Raw genomic sequence first — 13,431 nt, forward strand, 5'->3', positions numbered from 1 at the left:
TAAGAGGGACTAAGGAAGTAAGAGGACTGGACTGCTATATGCAGAAAGGGAGTCGGGGAGGGAGAGTGCAGTTGGTACTGTATGTGTTTAAAATGTGCTGCACAATACCTGCTAATTCTATTAAGTGCCTCTGCGGTGTGTGAGGCAGTGTAGCGGTTTGGTTACGGGTTGATGTAAATGGACGGCTGGTTGACTAAATAATGCAAGAGCATAAGAATAAGGTGATTGGATGACAGAGTGGAGTAGAAGGCCTAAGCCGGGCCACCCCAGGCCTTGCCAAGTCCATTATATGTATTGGAGACATCCTGGGGATCCAGCATGGGAAGTCATGCCAGCCAGGGGAAAAAGGTGCTATTGTTCTTCCTCATCGTTGGAATGGCTTCCACCCCACGACATCCAGGTGTGGTAATGCAATGAGCAGAGAGCCTGAGACCTTCACGCATATTCGCAACATTTTTTCCAATCTGCTTTGGTGCTTTTGGACTCTTAAGAACCTACGCTAGCTCAAGGACGAACGTGGACTACGAAGTCTTTGGTCATCAGGTTTTGACTTTGGCCCCCCCAATTCAAACAATTGCAAATCAAGGTAAAACACATCGAGAATGTTGACCCGAGGTCTCACAAGAATATTATTCAGTTCAGGATTGTGATGATCAACAACAACATTCTAAAATAATCTAACTTTGTTTCTACAAACATTCTACAACTTTATTAGAGCAAGAATACACCTCTGTCAAAAGGGAGGTAGCTTTAAAAGGTAGCTATTGCAATATATTAGCCCTTCTTTATACATTTATAGACAGCTATGGTCTAATTCCTATCAGATCTATAGGTTTAAGTGCTTCCTCGACTTAAAATGCACTTGTGTGTGTGGAGAGAGATTGTTTGAGTTCTCTTCAGAGATATGTGTCAAGGGGGTTAGTTCCACAGCTATAATTACTCCAAAACAGGCCGGTAAACAAGAAAGAAATTGCTTGGATTTAATGTAACGATTTCTCTGATATTAACCAGCTGTACGTGACACACGGCTAGACCGCCCAGATCAATTCCACCAGGGAAGTGTCCTGTTTTCCGACAGGGCTGATGATCGAGGATGAGAGAAGGGATCACGGACAGACACTTTCTCTGTTGGCAATGTTTGGATTAGAGGCTGATGGCTCCCTGAAAATGCTCCCTCCCCCTCCTCACCTGCCCGGGCGTCTCCCTACGGAGGGGAATATATATACACTTAGCCCGGAAAGGTCAGCCAGACGGAATGTCGCAGGCAAACACGCAGCACCGGGACCCCTCGGATGAATCACAGGAGAATTGGTGCATGGCAGTGAATGAATAACCCTCCATGGCTCCCCAAACCCCATTATTTCCATCCTTTTCCAGCGGGCCAGAGATTCATGTCTGCGCATGCTGCCAGTTCATTACGGAGAAATACCATTCCTCTTCTGGCTGCGGCGGGACAGGCGGGCCCCAGGAGGACCCCAGCCCTGTTTAATTCCACATCATCCGCTCCAGTGAGGGCCTTAATCTCTGCTTGTGTGATCAATACTATATCAGTGTAAATTAAAATGACAATTTTAAAGTAATTAAGCTTGTTAATGCTCGATTCGAATGTCATTATTTGCACAAGGGGAATCAGGGTATGGCGGCGTGTGCGTGGGATGCAGGGTGGGTGGTGTGGGGGCCTAAATTACGAGTGTGTCCACAGTGACAGGCGAATACTTTAACTGGCGCGGTGGCCCCTGTTGCCGGCACTGCCACCGAGGGGGCTTAACAAAAGCAGATTAACTCCCTGCCCATGCCGGCCAAGGGACCTCTCCAATTTCGGAGGATAACCCAATTGGAGAAATTTGATTTGTAGAACCAAACCCAATTATGGCGATATTAGATGAGAAGTGGCATGGAGGGAGCGCTTGCTGAAGAAGGAGGAAAATAAAAGGGGGGGTAGGCTAAGAGAGTAGAAGAAAAAAGAGAAAAGTTACACAATAAAAATGCACTTAACTCCAGAATGAAGCCCAGCAGTAATTGGGTTATTAGATTATTTTGGTCCCTCCTTTCTTTGGTTTTGAAAGGCCATTTAGAGTCATTGTGATGGTTAGAGTGAAATAAATGGGTTCCTACGTTAACCTTCCTTTCCCTCTGTGTGTTTGTGTGTATTTGTGTGTGCGTGTGACTGTCTAAAGCCACCATCCTACCCCATGTGAGGTGCTGTGTAAGTGAGGACGGAAATGAGATGATCACATTGTTTGGTCTTATTAACCGACAAAACTGACAGCCATGGAGACCAGCGGCTCTAGCAATTACCCCAATCAGACCTGTTAGGGGCCAGTCAGGGACCGCCAAACACACTCCTCCTATGGCTGTATCGCCCTGACGGACCATAATGCCATTAGTACCACGGATCTACATTTTTTTTTACCTTCCACATGACACACAGTCATCTTTACTCCCGCTGGTGGTGCTGCAACCAACACACACTGAGGTCTCCATTCTCTAAATACCCATACAGTACCACTCTGTACCGAGTCACGTGGATCATTTCCCTGCTGCTCTGTACACACCCATCTCTCACAATTACCTGCTAATGAGGCACGTGTTGACAGACAGGGGAGGGATGTCCTGATTAAAAGAGGCCATTTGTTCCTGAAGGCCCATGGATCACTCAGGGATCAGTCCAGTCCACTGTTGCTAAGTGATACCATTGCCATGGAAACCATGTCGTACATCTGACCGGTCTGTGTTAGGTGATATGACCAGTATCCAATGGGACAGCATGGACATAGTGTTTGCTATCATACTGCTGGACTGTGCATCTAGTCCTATTCTATACCTCCTGTTACTCAGAAATCGAATTTGTTGAAATGTGTTTAGTATGTTGAATACAGAGTGAGTCAGAACAAATTCAAAAAGTAACTCAAAAGAGAACGACTATTATAGTGACCTGTGCCTCTCTGTTCCAGCATAGAAGTAATCTGTGTCCACTGTTGAGGGCTGTCCCCCAAAACCCCTCAATGGCCACCAGCCACGGCTTCATGAAATATTAAATGCAATCCAATAATGAAGAGAGACAACAGTAGGCAGAAAAACAAAGGCGACCTCTGGGTGTTTAATTAGCAGTGGGTGTTGCCCTGCATTTCTGATCAGGCCATGGTAATAGACACCTGGGGACCTGGCTGAGGACCTGCTCTTCCAAAGGGGGCGTTGCATTGGTCAGCTTCCAGGGCAATACAATCCATCATGTCGCCTGTTGACTGGCTGTTTGTGGAAGCTGGCCTTTTAATTATCCGCTCATTTGGAGAGGTGGGGGTGGCAAGTTCTCCTCCGCAATCAATGCAAACTGTCGCTCAACGAGAATTCCAGCGGAAGGCGAATAAGATCAATCGGACTGGGCCGACACGGTGAGTCCCCCCCCCCCCCCAAACACGACAGGACAAGTGGGAAAGCTCCTGGGATAGAGTTGTGGGAGGTGGTGGATCTTGTCTTTATAGATAGATAATCCATATCACCATTTCCACTGGTGTATTACAGTTAAGGAGGCTATAAAATCACTTTCACCTGTGGGGGTGCTCTTAAGCCAAAAAGGGTCCCTTAAATGGACAGAAATATTGTCAAGAAATGACCTCATTTGACAGAAAGGGGCAAACCTCCCCATACCCATTAACAGATCTATAAGTTGTCCCACCCGGGAAGAGTATCACCAAAATATTAGTAAGACTAAGTAGTAGACATCAGCAAAACATGAGTAATCCGATACACATTGAAACGCACAGAGATGCAGGTCATAGACACACAGGCGTAGGTAGGTCATGCCTCATTCTCAGCATTAAAGCACTCTTAGCTACATTAACAATGCTGATGTCTTCAGGGGGTAGGGGAGCCCTAGACACTGGCACCCTCACACACAAGACTCCAAATATCAAGGGTAACCAAAGTCAGTCTCATGTCATTAAAGCAAACCTCTTAGAGAGCGCTGTCGGTCTATACCATCCATACGCAGGGAATGCATACTTTCTGTACAGAATATACCATACAGGAGTGCATGGCGGGAATTGAAGCATTGTTTTAATGGATTATTTAAATTATGCCTTGGGTAGTGTTTCCCCTAGAATTATTTTCAGCAGCGGTGGCAAAATTAGTGGGGAGTAATCTTATATATTGCTCCATTATCGTTTCTACATACAGTACATTATTATTTTAAAACAAATTGGGCTGGCCACTATTTAGCAGCGGCGCTTCGCCTCTGCTAAATGCATATAGGGGAAACGCTGCTTGAGTGATATGTGTAGGATCTGTATAGAAGTACACAGACTTGGTGACTATTTTAATCACTAAAACAGTCACTACAGCACATTGAGGAAACCCCGATTTTACGAAGTTCACCATCTGATTGATCAAAAACATACAGTACATTTAAATCCAAATGCTAAAAATAAACAGGGTTATACAAGTTAACATCTCCCTATATACCATCATTTTGTCAGCGATAATAACACCAGCAGCCTGATGTATTGTGAAGACCTCTCTGAGAGCTAGAGGGGAGCCCTTGAGAGGGACTGGGGTAGCTGAAATATGATCATGTTCCTGAGGGCTTAAAGAGACGCCGGGAGCCATTTAACAATGCCTCCCCTGACACTCCAACACACACAACACAATCACAAATCATAAAAGCACACACTCTCAGCGGGAAGTGCCTCTCACAGGGATGTCAGTGGGACCAGCCAACTGTATTCACAGGATGGTTATGAGGATAATCGCAGTTTAGACAAGGGTGTGGACACTTGCTATGATTGGTGACGTTTATTATGGGAGAAATCTCTCTTAGAAAGTGACGTTAAACCTCTGTGTATTTTATTTATTTTTGGTTCTAATGAGAATTAGTTGGTGTGGTTTGAGAATGTATTAGCGCATGGTTATTGTTACTTATTTTAGCGTCTGTGTGCGTGTGGAGGTGGAGGGGGGGGCTGTGTCTATGTTCTCCAGAGAGCTGGGGGCCTGTGTGGTCTCTCAATAGCGGGAGGATTATGGAAATCAAGCCAGAGAGATTAGCTAATGGGGAAATAATTGGCAGTATCTGCCTGGTCAGCTGGGTCATGCAAATCTGGTGCTGCTGCATGAATCAATACATATGGGGATCAGATCAGCTAGTAGCTATGGGCAGGGCCTGACGCCAGGCACAGAGAGCAGCTTTCACCAGGAGAGGAGAGCAGAAGAGAGCCATGGACCGGAGGAGACGTCGCCAGATAGTGCCTTCACTGATGTCAACGCTCAGCATGTGATCCCAATGCCTCAAGTCTCCACTAAACACCAACTCACTATCGCTCTCTGCCTGCTCATCAAATCTCTAGATATTCACTCGCTCGTAGGACACAGAAAACAAACGTCCTTGTAGTCAATTGATAGCAGTTGTGAATAGGAAAGTTAAGTATGAGGTTTTGGATGTTTTAAGTGGTTTACATTTGTTTTTGACTTGCGGCATATTGCATTGCATAAGACGAGTTACGGATATAACTTAACCTATTTCAAAATGAGATGAGGCGGGACAAGGTACACAATTGATAAGGACACTTGATAGACCTCATCATGAAAGCAACGGAACATCATCTCACATATACATTAAGGTTCCAATTATTATTTTTTTGATTTGCGGCAGGCCGTCTAACTCTGTTCCCCCATGCATGGCCTCTCCCCTCTCATTTTCATTCCCACCTGCTCAGCGCAACCATTCATCAGGAGCCGGGCAGAGGATACCTCCTGCCTGCTCACAAACCCATGGAGGAGGCAATAAAATGAACCTTGTGGCAATTGTTTTCCCAGACGTTTGACGGCAAGGGTGTCAACTCATCCGTTACTGAGGGCCCTGAATAAAGCAGGGCTAATGCCAGATTATGGAGTCAAGACCAGATCAATCAATGACAAAGTGGATGACGAGAGAGCTACTTCCTAGCCCTGTTCATTTGGATCAGGGAAATATACAGAACACAACCTGGCAGTGCCGTATAGTACTATAATTTGCGGGTAGAGGAGTATTAGGGGGGGGGGGGGTCAGATATATTTACAGTCCGGCGCACCAACATCCTTCACCCAGCCCTCCTTCAGAAAAATCCTTCAGTGGGTGTTAATTCGCTCTCAACACCTCCTAAGCGATCAATATTTTTAATTTTGGTCCGAGTTATTATTTTTCACATCACTGCGCTGGGAAGCAGAGTAAAGTGGCTCATATTTTAGCTCTAAATAGATCAATATGACAGGCTCACCTTCACTCTGCCCCTCGCCGGCTGGGGGAAGCACATCATAATGTACGGTGGCGGGGTGCGCCTGGACATCGCATGCTGGAATCACATCATTATCTGTGCCTGCCACCCCCCCCCCCCCCCCCACCCACCCGCCAGACAGATCTGATTTACTCCCAACCCAGGTCCTGCCTGCTGCCCCCCACTAAACCAATCCCACCACACACAAACACTTTATCAGAGCTCTGTTTATGAGGGTGAGTGGGACGGACGGTGTGTGTGAGTGTGAGTGCGTGTGCTTGCATGTGTATATGTGCCAGACACTTATTTTTGTGATGGTCCAGAGGAGGGCATAGGCTGAGTTCCATACATTTTTCTGCCTCTGATCTCAATCCATTAATTATATATACCGTTTTAAGTAAAATGTTACCAAGGAGGCACAGCCCGCTCTCTGTCCCTCATAATTCACTTCTGATGGCAGTTTCATTGATTGTCGCTCAACACATGTCCTGAGTGAGTGTGTGTGTACGTGAGTGAGTGTGAGTATGTGTGTACGTGAGTGAGTGAGGGTGTATGCATGCACTTACTTGCATGCCCTGAGTGCATGACTTATGGTGAGGGAGAGTTATTTCCCAACAATATTACCCTGCTGACATCTACTCCATTCAAATTGCCTCGGTGTGCTCAGTACTTCTGACCATATTGAAATAAGAGCCTAGAGATTTAGTTTGCAATATCTTAACCTGCTTACGCACTTGACGCCTTCCCTCAGACCATGAGGGCAGAGTGTGTGTGCGTTGGGCGGGAGGGGGGGGTTGGTCCTCCTCTTTAACCTGTGTGTGTAAACCAGTGTAGCAACCCCCCTGCCGTGACCCCCACACACTCCCTCTCGTTCATTCCCTGTGTATGTTAAAGCAGAGGAGGAGATGCTTAAGGGGTAGGAGATGAAACAAGCCCCCATCATCTGGACTTAAAGGGGGAGGGGAGATGGTGGTGCACCGTGAAAATAGGTGATGACGCAAGCGAACACAGCGAACACACTTGCCCTGTCACCGCAGAGGGCCACTAAGTGTTCATAAATTCCTGGGTGATGTGCTGCGCTGGGTGCAGTTTGGATGATTGTATTACTGTGGCCTGCTGGAGGCAGAAGGAATTAAGGCTACACCTTGGGAGCAGGCTGGGGTGCTGCTGGCAGTTCCTGACATGCCTCTAAAGTGGCCCAGGGCTGAGGGGACAACATGACGATGACACCTGCCTGCCTGGGGATGACTGTGGATGAGTTCAGCCATCAGCACCACTTCCCTCATCCGAACCACAGGCGATAGGGACTCCCGAGGAGTGGCGCAGCGGTTTAAGGCACTGCATCTCAGTGCTAGAGGCGTCGCTACAGATCTGTGGTTCGATTCCAGGCTGTATCACAACCAGCCGTAATCGGGAGGTCCCGTAGGGCGGCGCACAATTGGCCCAGCGTCATCCGGGGTAGGCCGTCATTGTAAATAAGAATTTGTTCTTAACCGACTTGCCTCGTTAAATAAAGGTTAAATAAAAAATATAGAACATAGCTACTGAGGAGCAACCATTAGGTGTGATGAGAAAACAGCTGGGAAATATTATGTAAAACTAAAGAAGTTTCAAAGTAAATCTTGATAGGACAAAAAAGAAAGTTGATAGAACTTCCTAATTTGAAAGTTTAGGAATACATACCTTCCTTTGAGTCTATATGTGGGTGTCAGTGTGTGTACAGAGAACGTAGGTGCAGGCATGTAGGTGCAGGTATGTAGGTGCGTACACACTACATGCAGAGCTAACTGGATAGACGGGGCGGGAGGCTGATGGGAGTGCTCCTAGCGTCTCTCAGGGTGACAACACTCCCTAGTCGCCACACCACCAGGGAAATCCAATCAAAACGTCCAGTGGAGTCGTCAAAGACAGCACCCAGCACAAATAGCAGCTAAACAGATTAAGCCAATGTGACCCTGGGCCGCAGCTGCAGGGATGAGAACGGACACGGATGCGGAAGCGGAGTGAGATTCCTGTCAGAGCACAGAGCCTGATTTATCCTCTGGCCTCGCACTCCTGTCCTGTGGAGCAAGGGAGGACGCCTTTAATTTCCCATTACAATTCTCTGGAACAACTGAGAGCTGTGTAAGGGGGGGGATTGTGTGTGTATGTGTGTTAATTTGTATGCCACTCGATGCTGAAGGTGTGTGTGTGTGTGTTTGTAATAAATACTGTTATACTTCGGCTATGAAGCATAGGAACAGAGTGAGTGCTGTGACAATAACTGTGAGGGTGGTGTGTTTTTGCCGACACACAGACCCCAGTCAGTGTGTGAGGAACGCTTTCCTAGGTAATAAAGGCAAGGCATTAGTGAACATCATTCCACATGACGCCCCAGCAGCCCAAAGGGCTGGGCCTGTGATAAATATTAATGGCCTGGAACAAGTGGATTGGGAGTTAAGGTTATCAGGGCGGGCTTTCCTAATTGACATTTTACCTGCTGTATACCTTAACAGCGCCGTAAAACACCAGGCCCCCCAGAGGAGGATGTGTCACTCAACCCCCCTCCCATCACTGCACAGCACACACACCCTCCCTCTGGGAGATATGAGAAGGCTGGCCAGCTTCCCTCAATGTCTGCCTACATCCAACACTGGTCTGGCTGACAGTTTGGACCAGCGTTTGCTAGGATACACTGGTAGCCCACCAGTGTACTCATGTTGGACATAAAACTTAGTCCAGGTTATCACACGTGGGGGGGCGACCCTCAAAATTTTAAATTTGACAGTGTACCCGTAGGGCCTATAGCCTTCTATACCAACGAAAAGCATAGCACACACAAAACCAGACCCCTCTTTGACATATTCGTCTCTTTACAAATCAGAAGAATCAGCCAGTGCTTCCTTGGTAAATTAAGAGGCGTGCTCAAATTACCCAAACACAGCTCACTGACACAGCTCGCACACACTCAGCCGTGGCACGGTGATGCTGCTCCTGCTGTGGTGCGAGTGAAGCATATGGCGACCCCCACCCAGCCACCGTATTCAACATAGAGACAGGACAGGTAAACTAAACACTCCCTCAGGTCGTTACCATACACTTACACTACATTATAGCACATCCGCTCGGCAGCCGTTACTGGTAGGCTCCGGGAGCCACGCGGGGATTGCCACTTTACATTATGTGGAAATTGACAGGCAGAGCAGACAACAAACAATTACCCTCGAGCAGAAATCGAAGGTTGAGAAAACAAATATGAGTGATGATGTCATGTCGTCTAAATGGCAAGCCCTGTGTGAGGCGCACTGGACAGTCTGTATCCATATTTACTGTGGCCTCGATTTGAATATCTATAAACATGTTTATTTTGTGGTTCGCTTTGCACAAATTGATTTAGAGGAAAGTTACTTCTCCAACATAGAAACAGTCTAGAACTAGAACAGGCATTGGTGCACATCTACACTTATCCAAGATGTGAGAGTCTAAAATAAACCTGGGAGAAATCACCAAAACAAGAGGATATCATCGTCATTGTTTAAGCGAAACGTCAGCTCATAATTTTTTTTTGCGGTGGGGGGCATACGTTTGCGATACGTTCATAATATGTTTATGAAAATAACATTTTGGACTGGCGGTGACGGTGGTAGTATGTGTACCACGGTAGTAATACAGTACCTTCTAGAAAAATAGAGAGGAGAACCATGACAGGCACGGCTCAGCAGTCACAGCTACACTGATTGCTAGTGTGGGGGGGGGGGGGGTCCTTAAACCACATCTATCCCCCTCTCTTTATGTGGTCAAGAGTCAGGGAATTAACTAGAACCAACATTCTTGTTTACTTCCAAATGCACTGTTGGGAGCAACATGCTATCAGCATTAAATGGATAGCATTATAAAACAAATTGCTTTTGTGGTAATCATGCGAGGGAATAAAAACAGTGTGTGCTCAAATGGGGGGGGGGCCTGGTGTCTGGATGTTGAAGACTAATATTGAGATTATAATCAACACTGAGTATCTGGCTCCACCAAGAGGTCATGCAATGCAACTGACGTGTAGTTGTGCATGATTTTGAGGGAAAAGGCCGCAAAATGAACTGAGCAACAATTTTGGACCAAGCGGTGCACATCTTTGCGATAATTATGACATAATGTGCAAAATAATGACTGCAGTAACTAATATGCATGATCCATCAGACTCTTTGTAATATAAATTGCCAACTACAACATGTATAGGCTATTACATAAGCAGACTAATGAGGGCAACAAAGACCAACATATCCTGTAAAATAAAATAAAATTAAAAAAATACAAATCATGTAAAATAACAAAAGCCACAACCAACCTTTAGCTGATAACACTTAGTTGCAGCTGGTTTCTAAATCCACAAAACATTCCAGACCATCTAGCACCACCTTGTGGTGGTCTACCATTATTGCACATTCTAATAAAATGCTGGGGTCCACACAGCTGTGGAAAATTAATACTTGATTGATTTTCTTAATTCTCTTCCTTCTAGCATCTGAGGGCCCCCAGCTTCAACTTAAAACTTCCCTCAGCCGTCTTATCTAATGTCACAACTGATGTGTCTAGAGCAGGGATCATCAACTAGATTGAGCCGCAGGCCAATATTTTCTCAAGCGGCTGGTTGGTTGGCCGAAACATAATTACAAATAATTTGTAGACTGCAAATTGACCACAAGAAGACAAAACATAATTTCAAATCTTCCTTACATTTGTATATGGTCACGTGTCACTCTATTATGCGTGGGAATACTTAGGAACAGATGTCCAAATTAAAATAACCTGGAGCTGATTTCCTGGTGCTGTTACAGTCTTATGGTGGGGGTTGCAAATAAAACTACCTGCAGGCCAAATTCACCCCAGTTGGTCAACAATGGTCTAGAGCTTTCTGATGAAAATGGCTGCTGTGCAACACCCGGGTGAATGCAACACATCTGTGGTGAGTTAAGACTGTGTGCGGTAAACAAATCTCCTGAGATCGACAAGAAGAGAACCACTTAACAGGGGCAAATGGACCACCCGCACTTACTGTGAAATGTTCCTGGGATTTGTAGTTCTCGTCGAGGTAGACACGGGCTCTGCTGTACTCCTTCATGGCATCACTGGACAGCAGCTCTCTAGAAGAGAGGACACATCACAATATGGCCCCATCAGTCTTCAGATACATGGGTTGATTTATTTATCTTCCTTTAAATCAACAACATGATGATATGTAGGATAAATATGAACATGGTGGAAATGTAGTTCTTCCATGCCAGCTGTTCCGGTACACTTTCAGTCATTGCGCTAACACTAGTTAGCAATGGCTAGCCAAATTACCTTCAACTCCCTGCAAACTGCAATTAACTTCCTTAATTGCCCTTTAAGGGAGACAGGATTAGGAACAGGAGATTGTGACTGTATTAGGATACTGTTAAATCTGTTGAGGCTTCACAGACAGTCTATTCTGCTTATCAATATTCCCCTCCTAATAAAGTTCACACCAGGACACCCTAAATAGTTTGAAAGAGGTTACATAAGAGAGCACTTGATATAATCTTGTTAACAAATATCTTATAAACCCCCATTGACCTAAAACATTCAGTTTGTACATCCTATGACTAAACAAGAAAGACTAGCTACACAAATAAGCCCTGCAAAACAGTTTATTCAATAATGATGGTCGTCTAGTACATTCTTTTAATTCTTTGAAAATCAACACCAAACATGAAACCAAATAAGCAGTCACCAGAAGGTGGAGATGTTCACTCACTTTCACATAGTTTTGGTCCTTCTTTTCCTGTGGACCAAGGCAGTGGTTGTCATCTTGACAGAAAAATAACCCATAATCACCACTAGGGTTGCTATGAACACTAGAGTTGGCTGCAATTCTTCAGTGAAGGGAAATTTGAAGGGGGACCATCAAGTGTGAGGTAACTTACTTGACAAAACAATCTACGTGCGACGTGGACGCATCGTAGTTCTTCCCGCCCACCTCTTGACAGTGCACTGCGATGAAGTGGGGCTTGTGTGATTGGACAGTCTGCAGAGGAGAAGAGAACAAGGCAGAGCATTAAACGACTGTCTAGACACGACTACTTGCTCGATGTCATTTCATCCAGGTCACAATCATTCACGGCACAAGGAACTTCTCACCCAAATGACATATCATTCGAAACTTAGAATCGATAAAAGAAGCGTTCTTCAAGAGAGCCCTGTCCTCTATACAGCCTGCAGAGTCAGATTTCAGATTCCCACAAAGAGCTGAATTAAGGGATTTAAAACTCCCTCATAAAACACAACCACGCAACAAGCCTTACCAACAAGCACCCATTTACTCCACAGTGAAACCCTAATAAGGTCTGGTGATTTTGGAGGTGGAAAGAAGCTGGGTAACACCCAAGACTGGGGGGAAAAATGACTATCAGAGGCCAAGATACATTATAGTCAACAGGCCAAACTGTCCCAGATACTGTACGGTATAGTGTCAGACAGAAGGCATGTCGCTTGCTTGTTCCATGAGTCATAACGGATGTGTATCGGGCACTGTGTGCAGGGTATGACGGACAACGCCGGGAGATAGAAACATCTCACTAGATCAATAACGAGTCTCTCACTATCAGGAAATGTCAACATTATTATGTCAGAATATAGGAAACACCAGAAAATCAAGGTGACTGATCATAGGCCTACTGTCAGAAAATAATACATACTGATGTTGGTGATCTACACTGATAAACACCTGCCCTGGTCCCAGATCTGTTTGGGCTGTCTTGCCAATATCTATGGTTATTGGCAAGACAGCACAAACAGATCTGAGATCAGGCTAACAAATACCTGGTCAGAGCAGAGAGAGTTGTTACAGAGTCATTTCCACTCCAGTCACATGACCTCTCCCATGTCCCCTAACACTAAGAGGTGTTTCTGAGTGCACTGCCAGCGAGCCCAGAGTGTTTAGAGGTGCCAACCCATAACGGAAAATCCATAGCTGAGTGAATTATAGCACTCATAAGCACTCAAAGGGTCGGGCTATGGATGGTGGGCAGGCCGTAGATCATGGTCACCCAGGAAATGTGGCCCCCCGGGGGGGTGTTAAGTCTGGTCCAGGCCTGGAGGCCTACTCTGCTCCTACTCCACTCCACCCTCCTGCATTATTATTACTAAAGGCAAAATCAAATAAAAGTAATGTAAGGCAATAACACTATGG

The 13,431-nt window shown here is 45.7% G+C and overlaps 1 protein-coding gene across 2 annotated transcripts in view; it reads right to left on the reverse strand.

Moving 5' to 3' along the window:
* The window catches only part of LOC120017547 (inositol polyphosphate-5-phosphatase A-like), a 264,969-nt gene that overhangs the window by 151,902 nt on the left and 99,636 nt on the right, over window positions 1–13,431 (reverse strand). For both annotated transcript variants that reach the window (XM_038960386.1, XM_038960385.1), the window contains exons 3-4: window positions 12,167–12,267; window positions 11,275–11,362 (exon numbers count right to left, since the gene is read on the reverse strand). In XM_038960386.1, coding sequence (XP_038816314.1) covers window positions 11,275–11,362; window positions 12,167–12,267 — 189 coding nt within the window. The remainder of the gene's footprint in view (window positions 1–11,274; window positions 11,363–12,166; window positions 12,268–13,431) is intronic.

The sequence above is a fragment of the Salvelinus namaycush genome, chromosome 22 (genome assembly GCF_016432855.1).
Source record: "Salvelinus namaycush isolate Seneca chromosome 22, SaNama_1.0, whole genome shotgun sequence".
NCBI classification, from domain to species: domain Eukaryota; kingdom Metazoa; phylum Chordata; class Actinopteri; order Salmoniformes; family Salmonidae; genus Salvelinus; species Salvelinus namaycush.